This window comes from Enhydra lutris, unplaced genomic scaffold (assembly GCF_002288905.1).
Source record: "Enhydra lutris kenyoni isolate GAN:26980312 unplaced genomic scaffold, ASM228890v2 scaffoldscaffold58, whole genome shotgun sequence".
Taxonomy (NCBI): domain Eukaryota; kingdom Metazoa; phylum Chordata; class Mammalia; order Carnivora; family Mustelidae; genus Enhydra; species Enhydra lutris.
Window position 1 is genome coordinate 8,783,291 of NW_019154142.1, and position 14,120 is coordinate 8,797,410.

Here is a 14,120-nt window from a genome sequence, read left to right on the forward strand (position 1 = left end):
GTGCACATCGCCTCGCCCAGAGTGCCGTCTGGTACCTGCCCGGCATCCCCACGTTCCCGTTGCCGAGAGGTCCTCTGAGCCGAGCCGAGGGGACACACAGCGCAGGCTCTGCAAGTGTCCGCGCTTGGCCTGCCCTGTAAGCTGCACGGGGAAGACTACAGAGCTTTCTTCAAGCTGTTTTTTCACACCGGATTTTCCCATCATTGTATCATCTTCTGTTCCAGTGTAGCTCAGACTCTATTCAGGTGAGATGCTAGAACTTCTGGCACGGGGCTGGATGGCGGCGCGAAGAGCTTCGGTAAACCTTCTGGAAACCAGTGCTCCTGGAGGACTCCAGCTGGGCCCGGTTTCCTCTGCTCTGCTGGGGTCAGAGCCGCTCTCGGAGTTCTGAATCTCCTCTTAGGGTCACATACAAACTCTCATGATTTGGTTGTTGACTCTCAAGAAAATGAGCAGAGGCTACAGTTTCTAACTTTTTAAAACCCTTACATTTTGCCTAAGGGCTAGGCCTCTCTCAGCCATCGAAACATGCTTCTCTGAGGACCTTCTCCAGTTTCTGACTTTAAATGCCTGCACTTAGTGGTTTACCGAGAAGCCCAGTGCAGCTTTTGAATCTGTGACCCTCACTCAGGGTGTTTCTTCCTGGTGCTTTCCTCCTCCTCACCGTACCTCAGGCTTTGGACAAAGACTTGGTTAGTAACTTACTACTCAGTTTATTCCTGTCAGACACTCATTTGGTAAATGCGTTGGATGAGGGCTTCTCTCTGGAATCGCTGGTCTCACCACAGCCAGTATTTCACAAGAGAGAAAACGTGACTCTCGTCAGTACCTGCCACTGTGGACTTCATCTGAACAGTCTCGGCTCTTCTCCTGGCGGGCTCCCAGGTGGTACAGGGAGGGGGCAAAACTCTTGAGGGAGGACCTCACTTAGCCTCAGGTCCTCTCTCGGAAAGTGGAGCTTTCACCCCTGCCTTATTCCAGCACCTGAAACCTGTGTCTTCCTCGTCCATCAGCAGGTTCTAACCCTCACGTCCCCTCACTCGCTGTGACGCATTGTGACGCCACGGCAAGGACGCACTCAGATTCCTCTGTACGGTTAACCAGAAACAAGTTTATTCAAGAGAGAAATTCAACCCCGGCGACTGCAGGATGTCGGAGCCCCCGCACACTGTAGTGATCCGCACAAAGGCCGAAAGTCCCAGCTGGACATCTAAGAACAAGACAGACCTGCTGGCAGCTGGTGGACACGTGCAGACGTTTACTTTAAAACCGAAGCTAAGCTCCTGGCCACAACTGCCTCCCGAGACCGCAGGGCAGTGCGGAGAGGAGCAGCGTTAGCCCTGGAAAGACACTGGAACAGCTAGAAAGGAAGCGAGATTTGTCCCTCCTGGGATGAGAGCACCAGCATTAACGAGGCTAATGAAATAAGGACAAGAAGAGGAAGAGTATATGCGAAGAAGGTCAAGCAGTTTTGTTCAAAACCAGAAGGCACTGGTTGAATAGCACCGTGCGGACCAGTGTATTGTCAGTGGTTAAACTCTTTCATTTTTCCCTGAAATGCTGCATTTTAGGGTTTCCCGAGTTCTATGATTTGAACAAGCAATACTCCAGGCCTCCCTCCCTTCATGTGCTGGAGAGTTGCCAGTCATCCCCCCCTTGCCGCCTCCATCTCTCATGTCCGCTGCCGGGGTCTGAGGTGACAGGCCTGAGCTCAGCAAAGGCTCATAGGACATCACGTCAGAACGAACTGTAGATGAGCGGTAAACTGGGTCCCGGGAACGCTATTCCCGTGGCATCCGTGAGAAAAGCGTTAAATGACACTCGTTTGTGACATTTCAGGGCAGCCCATGAGTGGGTTAAAATCATCCAAATCCTGCTCACATTAGCGGACAGGACATGAAATCTTGTAAACTTACTAGCGTTCAATACTAACAAAAGGATAAGCCTTTCCCTACTTTGCTATAGAGCGTAATTTATGATTCCAGAAAACAGAGGAACCAAAATTAGTGGCCTGACACGTTATCTCTTCTCAGATGCTAAAACTCGAGCTTTTATCCTTCCCTTTAAAGTGTAAGGCATGGGTAGGCCCACAGAGTCTACTCGAAGTTTGTTCCTCTTCTGTCCTGTCACGATCTTTGGAAATAATTTAAAATGTACAGAGTCTTGATACAGCATTTTTGAAAACACCCAAAAGCTGCTAATGAGGCAACCTGTTAAGCAGCTACTGAAAGGAGATGAAAAGCAGGAGATGAAAGAAGGACAAATGGTTGGTTTAAAACTATTACAGTCTTTTGAAAAGATGAGACCGGAGTCCTGGTCACGGCAGTGTCATTCAGGGGCAGAGCTAGAGCTACTGAAGAAGGAGCAGGTCCCCTTTCCTCTTGGCTCTGTCCATTTTCAAGCAGCTCGAAGACCTCCAGAAGCATTCCTCCTGCGTTCTTCAGGGTTATAGGACCATGGCTTCCCACACTTGTGTTAACTTCTCTTTGCTGACAGTGTTGAGGATAATGTGATTTTGGTCGTACTGTGTACCCCCTGAAAGAAAGAAAAGGGAAATAAGGAGAGGAAATGTGCCTGTAGGAAACAAAGCCGAGAGGGTGATTCAGCTCTTGGTTGTGTTAAAATCCCATCCTGTGGGCACCAGCAACACACAGGATGTCCCACCTCCCAGGGTTCCTTTTCCTACTCAAGACGTGAGGTGTCTGAAGTTGGGGGGCGAGGGGTGGGGAGGTGGAAAAATCTAGAGAAGGGAAAACGAACAAAGATTGTGAAATATATTCAGTGATCGTGGATTTGCTATAACAGGCCCTGAAAGTAGTGGAAGGGTTGGCAGCTGGGACGGGTTTTGCATGAACAATGACAAATGGCTGTATTAGGGCAAAGGAGACGTTTGAAAGATGCCCAGTATGTGGACTGGGCGGCACGCCCACTCCTGGGAACGCACTGGGTATATAAAAATTCATAGCACTTGATCCTGAGTTTAACTGTACTTTTAAAATTAGTATTATTTAAACTCCCTTTCACCAGAATGTCTTCCAAGGTGCCTACTAGATAGACACGTGGGTGTGAAAAAACCTAGCCTCTTCCTTCCTTTCGGTGGAGAAGTATCATAAAGTGCCATCAGATTTTTTTTTTCCAGTGCGGACTAAATACGGTTTCAGCACCGTATCCTTTCTTAGCATAAGGCTCTGCATCGAGGTTCTATCACAGGGACTCCCAGAAATACAAATGTGCTCCTCTCGCGATGAGGCGGTGCAACTGGTATTGAAATCCTGCTGCATCCTCAAGCCAAGAAGAATGAAATGTTCTTACCCTTTTAAGCATTCATAAAATATCCGAAAGGTCTGATAACTTATGCTCTTCTTACAAGCAATCAGTTTATTGTCATTGGTGATCTGTTGGTTCTACACATCTAGGCGTAGCATAGGACACCGGAGCCAGATGTGTGTGTCGTGGGAAAAGTTACCACCACCAGCAAATCCACTGTCCCCACTGAGACATACACACTCGACTCCATTGAGATTTGGGGACGTATTAGGATCGCAGTGTCATTAATATGCACAAAAGAATGTTAAAATACCCTAATTTTAATTAGAATCACAAAGACTAGGAGGTCCTTGAGAAATCATCTGATTTCATTCTGCCTCTGGGGAGAAAGATCATCCCAAACTTCTAAAGCGAGAAGAAATCTGCTTCCATTGCTGTCCTAGGTCTGAAATAATACATGACATCTACCCAAACGCCTCCCTCCCCAGACACCAGGAGATACGTTCCAAGAAAGCCTCTTGGTCTGATCAATCTTAGGGCAATGGCAGCAGATAACAAAGGCTTCAACAGCTGTAGCTGATGAATCCGAGTCTCCTGGTAGGTTACCGGAGAGGTATTTCCCTTGCAGGGGTGGGGGCTGTGCGGCCCTACTCCCTCATGTCCACAAGATGGCGCCACTCTCCCACAGTCTGAGAAATTGAAATTCAGTTTAACAAGACAAGTGACTAGGGCAGCTACCCTACCTAGATGTACTGCGAGTTCACAAACATATAGAACCCTATCCTCATTCAACAAGCATTGGACATATTTATAGTGCATTTTAGGAACGGACCTTGGGGCTTTAAAGCAAAACCCTAAAGAGGAAGCTTCTAGAGTCCCACAGTTCTTGTCAGTCAAGACTCAAAGCTAGGTATCCTTACTCCTTGTCAAGTGCCAGTGTAGCAAGTGGGAAAAAGTCCTACATGCTTGGAGTTTCTATATCATAAACTCTCTGAAGCCAAGCTAGCATTTCCCTTCCCCTTTGGTACCCAGTGTCTAGCTAAGCGTCTACCACATAGTGGGTACCCAAGGAGACTAACCTTGACACAGGAAACGGAACACGTAAACATGAATCCAAATTTTCTAAAAACGATGTTTCCAATGTAGTCCCATTTCTTTGGTTTTGGAACTCTGTCTTGTAAGACCAAGGAGCTCTAGCTCAACAAGGTAATGCACGCAGATGCATGGGACTCTTCAACTATATTCACTGAGCTCAGAGCCTTTGTGATTTTTAGTCTATTATAATAAAACAAATGGTGTGAAATCAGCCTAGGTCCAGAGTTCAGCTCAGCACTTCCGGGTACAGGTCCATGATCGAGCACTCTGAGCCTCAGTCTTTGGGCTATAAAATGGGACCAGGGACAAGGGGGTAACCTCCCAGGGTCCCTGGGAAGAGGCTGTGAGCTAGAGGGCGTGTAGAGGGTTCTCAGTGGCTGGCCCACGGGAAGGGATCGCTTACTGCTAATAGTATGCACATTTGCACAAGCAAAAAATGTATTTTTAGTTAAGTATAGACACAACAGAGAAAATAAATGATTCTTACCTTTGACATCTAAAACTAAATTCGGTTTCAACTTGCTGTAGATCCTGCCGTCTGGTTTCATGCTCCAGAACTGACTGTCGGCATTCTGGTCGAGGGCAAGGCCCAGTTTCGAGCCAGAGGTCACGAGGCTCCCCACGATCGTCAGGCAGCAGTCTTCCGCTATCTGCTTAGGAATAAACAAGGCAGCTGAGGGACAGAGACACCTTCAGGGATCATGATCAGTTCTGGGCACAAACTGATTTTTAAAGTTGTCTTTGCTGTCTGTTTGCCCCACAGGAGGCATTTCAGCTTTAGCTGGAAAACTGGGATCAAATAACAAATACTTAAACCTTCACTTCAGGTGACACGAGTGCTGGAAAGTTCTCCGTTCTTGTCCCTTGTAAGATTTCTGCCCTTTGGGAGTCAGGGAAACCTCAGAACATTAACTCTCCCTTTCAGCAAGGACCATGATCAGAGGCAGGGGTCTACTGCTTTATCTCCCCTGACCTATAACCATCTCTGCTCAGCCTGACCCTTCTGGAATGTGACTGCATCTCTAATCTGAAAGGCTGTTGTAACAGTGAAATAGCTTAAAGGGCGTTTTATTATTTTAAAACTTGAAATTCCACCTACTCTTGTCTTCCCTTCGTAAGAGATGTCTAATAGAAATTTCCAAAAAGGCATGCTATCCAGCTATAAAAAGAGGAAGGAAAAAATACAAATGCAGTGGAGTGTTTTAATGCAAAGATTTTAAGGGTCCTTTTCTGATGTGAATCTACTGTGTTCACATGACGTTAACACATCCTCCTACAGAAAGTGCTTATGAAAAGCATACAGGTGATGAAAAGAGTGATAATCTAGGACACTGTTTCTCATTGACCTACCGAATTCACAGTTAACACCACTAAAATGTTTATTAGAAGTAATTAAAAGTAAGTGCTGAAAGGCCCTGTTTTCTTGAAGTGTTTAATTCAAAGACAGAAGTCGGCTTTTTTTATGCTTCTGTAGTTCAGCTGCTGCTGTGTCTCGTGCTTGCTTCTCTGCCTGTCTAAACACTACTGTTTGCTGAAAGGATGATTCTCCCTCAAGCACAAGAGACCCAATTAGCAGGTTGTGCTCCCTTCCACAGGGCTGTATGCCTTCTGCTGACTCATGGGGCACCCAGTTTTAAGAAAAAACCAGGAGCAAACAGTCAAGCTCATAAAATCAAGAAGGAGTTAAAAAGACTATCTACAGCAGAAGCGCGCGCTTCTCTAATAAAGTCGTATACTGTGTTCAACTTTACCAGATCTTATATGGCAGGAGTGATGCAAGAGGGAGACAAGCCATTTTCCATTTTACAAGGTATGACCATTGGGCAATGGGCTGTGTTGAACACAGGGTTGTAGGTCTTTGCCCTAGTCTGCAGGGTCTTCCAAAATAAACCAAGAATGAATTGCATTTACAGTGCTGGGGCTTACTGAAATAAGCCATGATAAGTAGATGAAGGATAAAGGGGAAAATAACACAGACAGTTCCTTCTAGTACTACATAAAAAAATCAGGTATGGATGTAAATGTTGCAGTCTGGATCACTGCTAGATTTACCCCCCATTTTAAGTTCCTCAATTGGTTTTATCAGCTAAAAAATATTTTCATGGAAAACCTCTTAATTTATTTCCGAAAGTGCTCCAGGAGGTGCAAAATAGCATCTACTTGAAGAAAAGAGGCCATGGCAAACCCTTTTCTAATCCTAAAAGCTCACCCTGCATTTGATGCACCCTTCTTGATAAATCCAAATCTGATCGTCGGCACCGACGTCCTCCATGACCTGTATTCGCAGAAGCTTCAGATCCTCCAGGTTTCCATTGGTGGACATGAACAGCCCCGTTGCTTTGTTTCGAAGTCGGAAATAAATTCGTTTCTGGAAGACAAAAGACCGCGGCGTGGTCATATAGAGGTAGCACCGTCGGGAGCACAGAGTAAGCACCGACAGCAGGAGGGGATCTGAGGGGATGCTGGACTAGGAATCACTGCTCCATCCTTCAGAGGCATCAGGATTTTCTCAAGGAATTTGTCAAAATTGCATGCCGGGGCCAGGGAGCGTGCAGACAGCCCACAGGCTGATCTTGGTGTGGTGGCATTTCCGAAAGCCATCACCGCCTCTTAGCACCAGAAACAGAGCCCAAATCCAAAGATTCAGGGGATGGGGAGGGGTGACCGATTTCATACTTAAACTAAAAAGCGGAGTTACATTTACAAAAAAAGAGAACGATTTCAGAGTACTCGAAACCTGGAGAGGGAAAACCCGTACCTGAACAAAAGGTCGTAGAGAACCTATTTGGCGACAGCCACTGAATTCGTACCAATTCGGGACTTCCGCTGGTGACAGTAGGAACTGCCGACCCCTGTAATTGCCATATTCGTAAGTAACCCATCTGGGGAAAAAGAAAACTGCAGTAAGTGGCAATATCCATTGGACATTTGGCCCTGATTATATTTATTTAACAGTGCTTCCCATTTTTTTTTTAAAGATTTTATTTACTTATTTGACAGACAGAGATCACAAGTAGGCAGAGAGGCAGGCAGAGAGAGAGAGAGAGGAGGAAGCAGGCTCCCTGCGGAGCAGAGAGCCCGACATGGGGCTCGATCCCAGGACCCTGGGATCATGACCTGAGCTGAAGGCAGAGGCTTTAACCCACTGAGCCACCCAGGTGCCCCAGTGCTTCCCATTTTTACACCGAGCTTTATACCTTAAATATACCTTGGGGGAGAAAAGAAAACTACCCTATTTTCTAAAACACTTAAAGTGCCCATTTCTTGGCAAGTAGGAAATTCTTGGTGCATGAGTATTTATGCCAAAAAGATCCATTCCTGAATAGAAACAGGTAAGTTTTTCCCTTTTATAAGGCAATGAAATATGGTCCTTTCCACAAGGCTGCCCTGTACTTCCTGTGAGGCTTTCATAAAACATTTTCAGTTGTAGTTTTTTTCAAGATTTTATTTATTTGAGAGAGCACTCGAAGGGGAACATGGGCAGAGCGAGAGGGAGAAGCAGACCCCTGCTGAGCAGGGAGCCCGATGCAGGACTCCATCCTGGGACCCCAGGATCTTGACCTGAGCCGAAGGCGGTTGCTTAAGCAGCTGAGCCACCCAGGCGCCCCTCCACACTGACCTTTAATCATTGTGCACAGCAGCCGCTAATAATTCCCAGGTAAAGGAAAATCCCGGTCCTTACTCCAAAGCCAAAGGACTCGGTCTTTCAAAGGGATAAGAAAAATCAGCTCCCTTTCTTACTTGCTAAAAAAGTGCTCAATATATTTACTGAGCACTGGTTTGCAGAGGATTCCCCTAGAAACTTGAGAGGAGCTAAAGACAAGTACTTGCCTTAAGTAAATTAAAAATCTGGATGAAGAGATAAAAACTACCTCACACATGGCTTTTCCCAATGGGAAAACTATACTATGAAGGTGCATAATTATTAACCCTTATAGAAAATAAGGGGATAAGAGGTTAAATTTCAGTTTGCTTAAGGTAGCATAGGAGAGAAAGAAATATAATCAAACCTAATTTTAAAAATCAAGTATTTTATTATATAAAAAGTAGGTAACTCACTTACATGCCACCAATCACCTGAACAGAGCGTATCTGTGTGTTGAATCCTAGGGATCGGAGATTAACTACTTCTGCATTAAGTTCAATCTTTTTTCCTTTGAAGTCTTCTCTTTCAAAAAGAATAATTGCTGGTTCAGAAAATTCCTGTCGAGGAACAAAAATAGAGTTCCATTACTCAGCTTTGATGAGAATTCGAACTCATACAGAAATATCTTGTTAAGGAAAAATCACAAGATCTGACCAGGCTTAGCCTGTCCTGAAGTCCCTTTCCCCAGAGGTCTGGGTGTACCCATACCCACAGCTAAGGAGAGGAAGGACAGAGTGGCAGGAAGGTTATCTACTGCATAGAAAGGTAGGCAAATACAATGGTGTTTTAGAGCAGGAGGTGTGGGGGGACATATCTTAGGCACAAAGGAATGGGTCTTTGAGTCATCAACACTTGTAATTTATTTTAAATTTTGTCATTTTGGTGGGGGAGGATAAGGAAGGGCTGGAGAGCCATGTATGTAAGGTCTAAGTTGGTGGCGGACTGGGGTCTAGCGGAACAGCGGTAATTACCTCATCAAGGAACCTTCCCCTCGTAAGCATTTTTCAAATGTCTTTTTTGTTTGTTTTAATTGTAAGACAACAGATTGTGTGTACTTGTGCTCCCAGGCTTTCCTGTAGGAATTATCGTTAGAAAGAGAGGGAAAAAAAAAACCCCAAAACCAGGGTGGAAGTCCCATGTTCAAGCCATCATTCATCTGAAAGAGGACAAGGGCACAGAAGTCCACTGATTTTCAGAAAATGAAAAGCTGGCGGCTCATACTTGTTTTTAAAATTATAGACCCTTCTGACCCCAGTCTAAGCCCTAATGATAATAATCCTAAGATCATAAATAATACATCAAAAATCTCCTCCCTGCTTAAAGTTTTGTGGTCAGGGTGTGGCAACTCATGGCTTCATTTATGTGGATGTGCCCTGACGTGCACGGAGATTCCATGGCGCAGTAAACAGAGCAGATGAGGGTGCAGAGGTGGTTTGTGCGGGGCAAGAATGAGGTTACATAAAAACGCAGAAGGAAACAACAGGAGTAGCAGAAGTGGCCTGAGCATGCGTGCCAAGTACTAGGGGAAGGAAGGCGTTTGAAAAATTGACAACTGAAATGGGTTTGTTTTGTTGTTTCTTAAATATATATTAGAGGCAGCTTTTAGAATTCTAGGCACGCTGGGGCGCCTGGGTGGCTCAGTGGGTTAAGCCTCTGCTTTCAGCTCAGGTCATGATCTCAGGGTCCTGGGATCGAGCCCCATGTCGGGCTCTCTGCTCAGCGGGGAGCCTGCTTCCCCCTCTCTGCCTGCCTGCTTCTCTGCCTACTTGTGGTTTCTCTCTGTCAAATAAATAAATAAAATATTTAAAAAAAAAAGAATTCTAGGCACGCTAAATATCCAAGTTTTCGATATTTGCTTATTTACAAGCTAATGCATCTTACATGTCATTCCATGTGTACTATTTTCACATCTCAAGAAAGGTCAACGTTTTAGTTATCTGAACAGGCAGGAAGGGAGGAGATCAAGCCATTTCGCATATGTTCTATTTTTAAAACTCAAGTCACCAACTACATATGTTTAAAGCTTTTTAGGAGAGATCAGCTACCAAAAAACAGACACATCTGGACGTGAACATCTGAGTATTATCTTGATGTTTTATTCTACTGAATATTGCTTTGGCTACATAAAAATGAAAGATTTCTGTTCAAAAAGGGACACTATCAGTTGAACTAGCAACGTACGTGATAAACTGGGAGAAGACGCGCGATTGCATGTCTCAAACAACAGAGCGCTAGATTTAAAAACCACGAGGACTTTCTGCCACTCAGTAGTGACAACAAAAGATAACAGGAGACTGAACAAGGGCTTGGCAAATGGTGTAAAACAGGCAGTTCACCGAACAGAAACCCCAAATGACTAATTAGTGTAGGAGATGCCGGTCCACTAAAAGTGAAACAACACAACGAGATGATACTTTTTGCCCAGTGTCTTCAAACCAACAGAAATGAGAGGATACCCAGTAATGGCAACAATGTAGAAAACAGGAACCCACAGCCTTGCTAGCAAAGATCTCAAGTAGTGGGATTCGGCCATACTTAGAGAAACTGCATATTCATGCGCGTGAAATCCAGCAAATCCACTCTTTTTAAATACACACGCCCAAGAGACTCTCACATAGGTCAATAGGGATATGTGTGAGGGGATTAAGTATGTAAAATACGGTGATGAATACTTACACCGATTAGAATCAATAAACTAGATGTACATTCAGCATAATGGACAACTCTTAAAATTTGTTTAAGTATTGGGTTGCTTATAATGATCAGAACTATAGCATCACACCATATATAAACTAAAAGCCAATGTACAGATTTATTTTAAAAAAATCCATAAGAATATCCAAGCTGTATCCCAAGCACATCAGAATGGGTACTTATAAAAGAGAGAGGACTAGAAATAGGGATCAGGTATGCAAGGGGAAAAAAATAAGACAGGAGAGGGGCCTTGAACTAACCCCTGATGACTATACCACAGTGACTCAACACTCTACATCTGGAGTCTGAGAAAACAGCAAACCAAACCAGATCTGAAAAGAGGGGTGCCTGGGGACTCAGTTGAGTGTCTGCCTTCGGCTCAGGTCATGATCCCAGTGTCCTGGGATCGAGCCCCACGTCGGCCTCCCTGCTCTCCCTCCTTCTCTTGTTCTCTCTTAAATAGATAAAATCTTTTTTTTTTTTTTTAAGATTTTTTTATTTATTTATTTGTCAGAGAGAGAGAGGGAGAGAGAGCAAGCACAGGCAGACAGAATGGCAGGCAGAGGCAGAGGGAGAAGCAGGCTCCCCGATGAGCAAGGAGCCCGATGTGGGACTCGATCCCAGGACGCTGGGATCATGACCTGAGCCGAAGGCAGCTGCTTAACCAACTGAGCCACCCAGGCGTCCCATAGCTACTATATTTTTTATAGGCTGTGACCTATTTATTTCTCTAAGGCTCAGGTTCATCACTTATAAAATGACATACTATTTTTTTTTTTAAGATTTTATTTATTTATTTGTCAGAGAGAGAGAAAGAGAGAGAGCAAGCACAGGCAGACAGAATGGCAGGCAGAGGCAGAGGGAGAAGCAGGCTCCCCGATGAGCAAGGAGCCCGATGTGGGACTCGATCCCAGGACGCTGGGATCATGACCTGAGCCGAAGGCAGCTGCTTAACCAACTGAGCCACCCAGGTGTCCCTTAAATAGATAAAATCTTAAAAAAATAAAAAATTTTTAAAAAAGAAAAAGATATAAAAAGAGACCAAGAAGTTACAGGATGGAGAGTTCTACAGCAACTGTTTTCTCTGCCTCTGACTTTAAGTCCTGAGGAAGCCTAGATGCTGGTCTCCATCAGCTATGCGCATCCCGCAGCCCCGTCACACGGGGTCACACTGACATACTTACAACGTCTATAAAACGAAGAGACTTGAAAGTTGCTCCGGGCAGGCATCCCATCGCAGAGAGACAAGGATAGTGGCCTTCCTCCAACACGTACTGATTCCCGGAGAAATTTTCTCCATCATACGCAACCCAGCTAAAACAGGAAAAACCACACACATGTTCAACATGTACTTTGGATATTCTCTTCAAGAAGTCTGATTCTGAGAGGTGACCTGCTAGAAAGCACAATGCATATGGCTAACTGTTCTTCCCTCAAATATACCTACACTTATTTACTGCTTTCCCTCTTGTTGCACATGGATACTCTTAAGAAGTCAGCTGTTAGTTTTGTATTTGGGAAATATTTTTTTTTCCTCCACGAAATTACTCATGTTTTTCCCTGTGTACCTTCCAGTATTCCTGGAGCCTCTCCTGGGGCGGGGGGGGCCACCATTCCGTAGCCCTGAGTCCTCTCTGAATAATGCTTCAGCTGTCACGGCTAGTCCACACCTGGATCTACAGGTTTCCTCCCCATATTTCTCTCCTTTGTCCTCGTTTCCGGCACCTCCGTAGCGGGCCGTGAGTCGAACTACCACAGTGACTTAGACAAGTCGTTCAGCCCCTGTGGGCCTTGGCATCGTCAGTGACGTGGTGATTTACCAGCTTCCCCAGATGAGCGGGGTTTTTGTTCATTCTTTTAATCCAACAAATGCTTATCCAGCTCATTGTGTGTCAGGTACTTTTCCACTGCTGGCGACAGAAGCGAGGACAAAACACAGTCCCTGCTATCGTAAAGTTGACGCCCTAGTGAGCTGAGATGGACACAAATGAAGAGCTGGGGTGTGCATCTGCTCCTACGAAGTGCAGCAGGACAAGGGCTGAAGGGGAACCGGAACGGAGATGGCGGTATGTGCTGACCCACTGGAATTTTGCTGTAAATCTGTGCGTTCGAATGCAAACCCAGTGCAGGCTCTACTGTGTGGGGCTACGTGACGAGATGGTGGTATTGAGACTACCAATAACTAGGTGATTAATGGCACCATTACTAATATTATTATTATTAGACATAACTCCTCCTCACCTGCACAGGTGGCTCCCAGGGTTTCCCGACCAACTTCCCTTGACTTTGGGCTCCCCTCCTTCTAGAGCTTCCGTCAAACTGTTTTCAGCAAGACACTTCGAGCTCACGGCCTTTCCCTTCTTGTGTTTTCTACGGCATCCGTCTAAACTCGTGTGCTCAGGGGGAGCCTTCACGACCTGGTCCCACCTTCTCTCCCCCCAGCTCTAGGGTGCTGCGCTCCCTGATCCCATACACGCCAGCCCCACTCCAGCCATGTGCTGCCTGACAGAGTGCCTGTCTTACTCCGATCTACCTGGGAAAAAAAAAATCTACCTTGGGAGGCACCTTAGAGATTATCTAGAGTCCCGCTGAGGGTGACAGGACAGGCCGGAGAGTAGAGCACCTGGACTGAATCGCACCCGAGAGCGGCGTGGTGAGCCCATGCCCTCCGACGCCCAGCGCTCGGATGCGGCAAGGTACGGGTTCGTACCGACACGGGCCTGTCCCGTTTGGTGCTTTCGCAGAATGCCAAGGTGTCCCTGAACGCTTGCCGATACATGAATTCTCACCTCTCCGCGATCGGGCTGTGCCGATACGTGAATTCTCACGTCTCCGCGATCGGGCTGTGCCAACCCACCGTTTGACTTACCAACCTCCTAAAACTCTGCAAGACTTGGTGGAAAAGGAATCGTCGATTTGACTGGTTGTTTCTTCAAACCCTCGACTGCGACCTTGAAACTGTGGTTCCGAAAACAACCGAATCTTTGAAAAAGTCAACAGAAAGACGTCCAATTATTCTCCTAAACACATGAACTCGTTCAGCCTTTGAAACGATGCAAACGTGAGCTATTAGCTCCTGTGACAATAAACAGCTAGGAATTTCATAAATCCTTTAATTTTCTACTTCTGCAGTAATGATCAATTAGAAATACTTTGGCTGCTCCCCATTCACGCTGCTCTAATTCAGAGACATCAAAGGCCAGTCCGACAATAGAGGCGGGTTTCTATAGAACACCCTGTCACAACAAGCTGTGAGGCATTTTAAAGCTTTATTGTGGCCAAAAGTAATTGTTCATCAGTTCTAACATTTACAAGAAATTATATTTTGGAAACATAGTATAGTTTTCCTCCCTCTCAATGGGAGATACTTGCTGACTTATTAGAAACTTGTGTATGCCAATAAAGGAGGCTACAGTGG

General features: G+C 45.5%; 1 protein-coding gene across 2 annotated transcripts in view; it reads right to left on the minus strand.

Moving 5' to 3' along the window:
- Positions 1-1,098: 1,098 nt before the first annotated feature.
- LOC111158296 (crystallin beta-gamma domain containing 1) overlaps positions 1,099-14,120 on the minus strand; it is a 46,790-nt gene continuing 33,768 nt past the window's right edge. Inside the window, exons 14-20 of one of the 2 annotated variants that reach the window (XM_022520234.1) lie at positions 13,572-13,684; positions 11,887-12,016; positions 8,426-8,565; positions 7,121-7,244; positions 6,572-6,730; positions 4,850-5,012; positions 2,268-2,535 (exon numbers count right to left, since the gene is read on the minus strand). In XM_022520234.1, the coding sequence (XP_022375942.1) occupies positions 2,447-2,535; positions 4,850-5,012; positions 6,572-6,730; positions 7,121-7,244; positions 8,426-8,565; positions 11,887-12,016; positions 13,572-13,684 (918 nt within the window). In that variant the 3' untranslated portion in view covers positions 2,268-2,446. Of the gene's footprint in view, positions 2,536-4,849; positions 5,013-6,571; positions 6,731-7,120; positions 7,245-8,425; positions 8,566-11,886; positions 12,017-13,571; positions 13,685-14,120 lie in introns of both variants that reach the window. The other variant, XM_022520235.1, reaches the window with a different exon arrangement.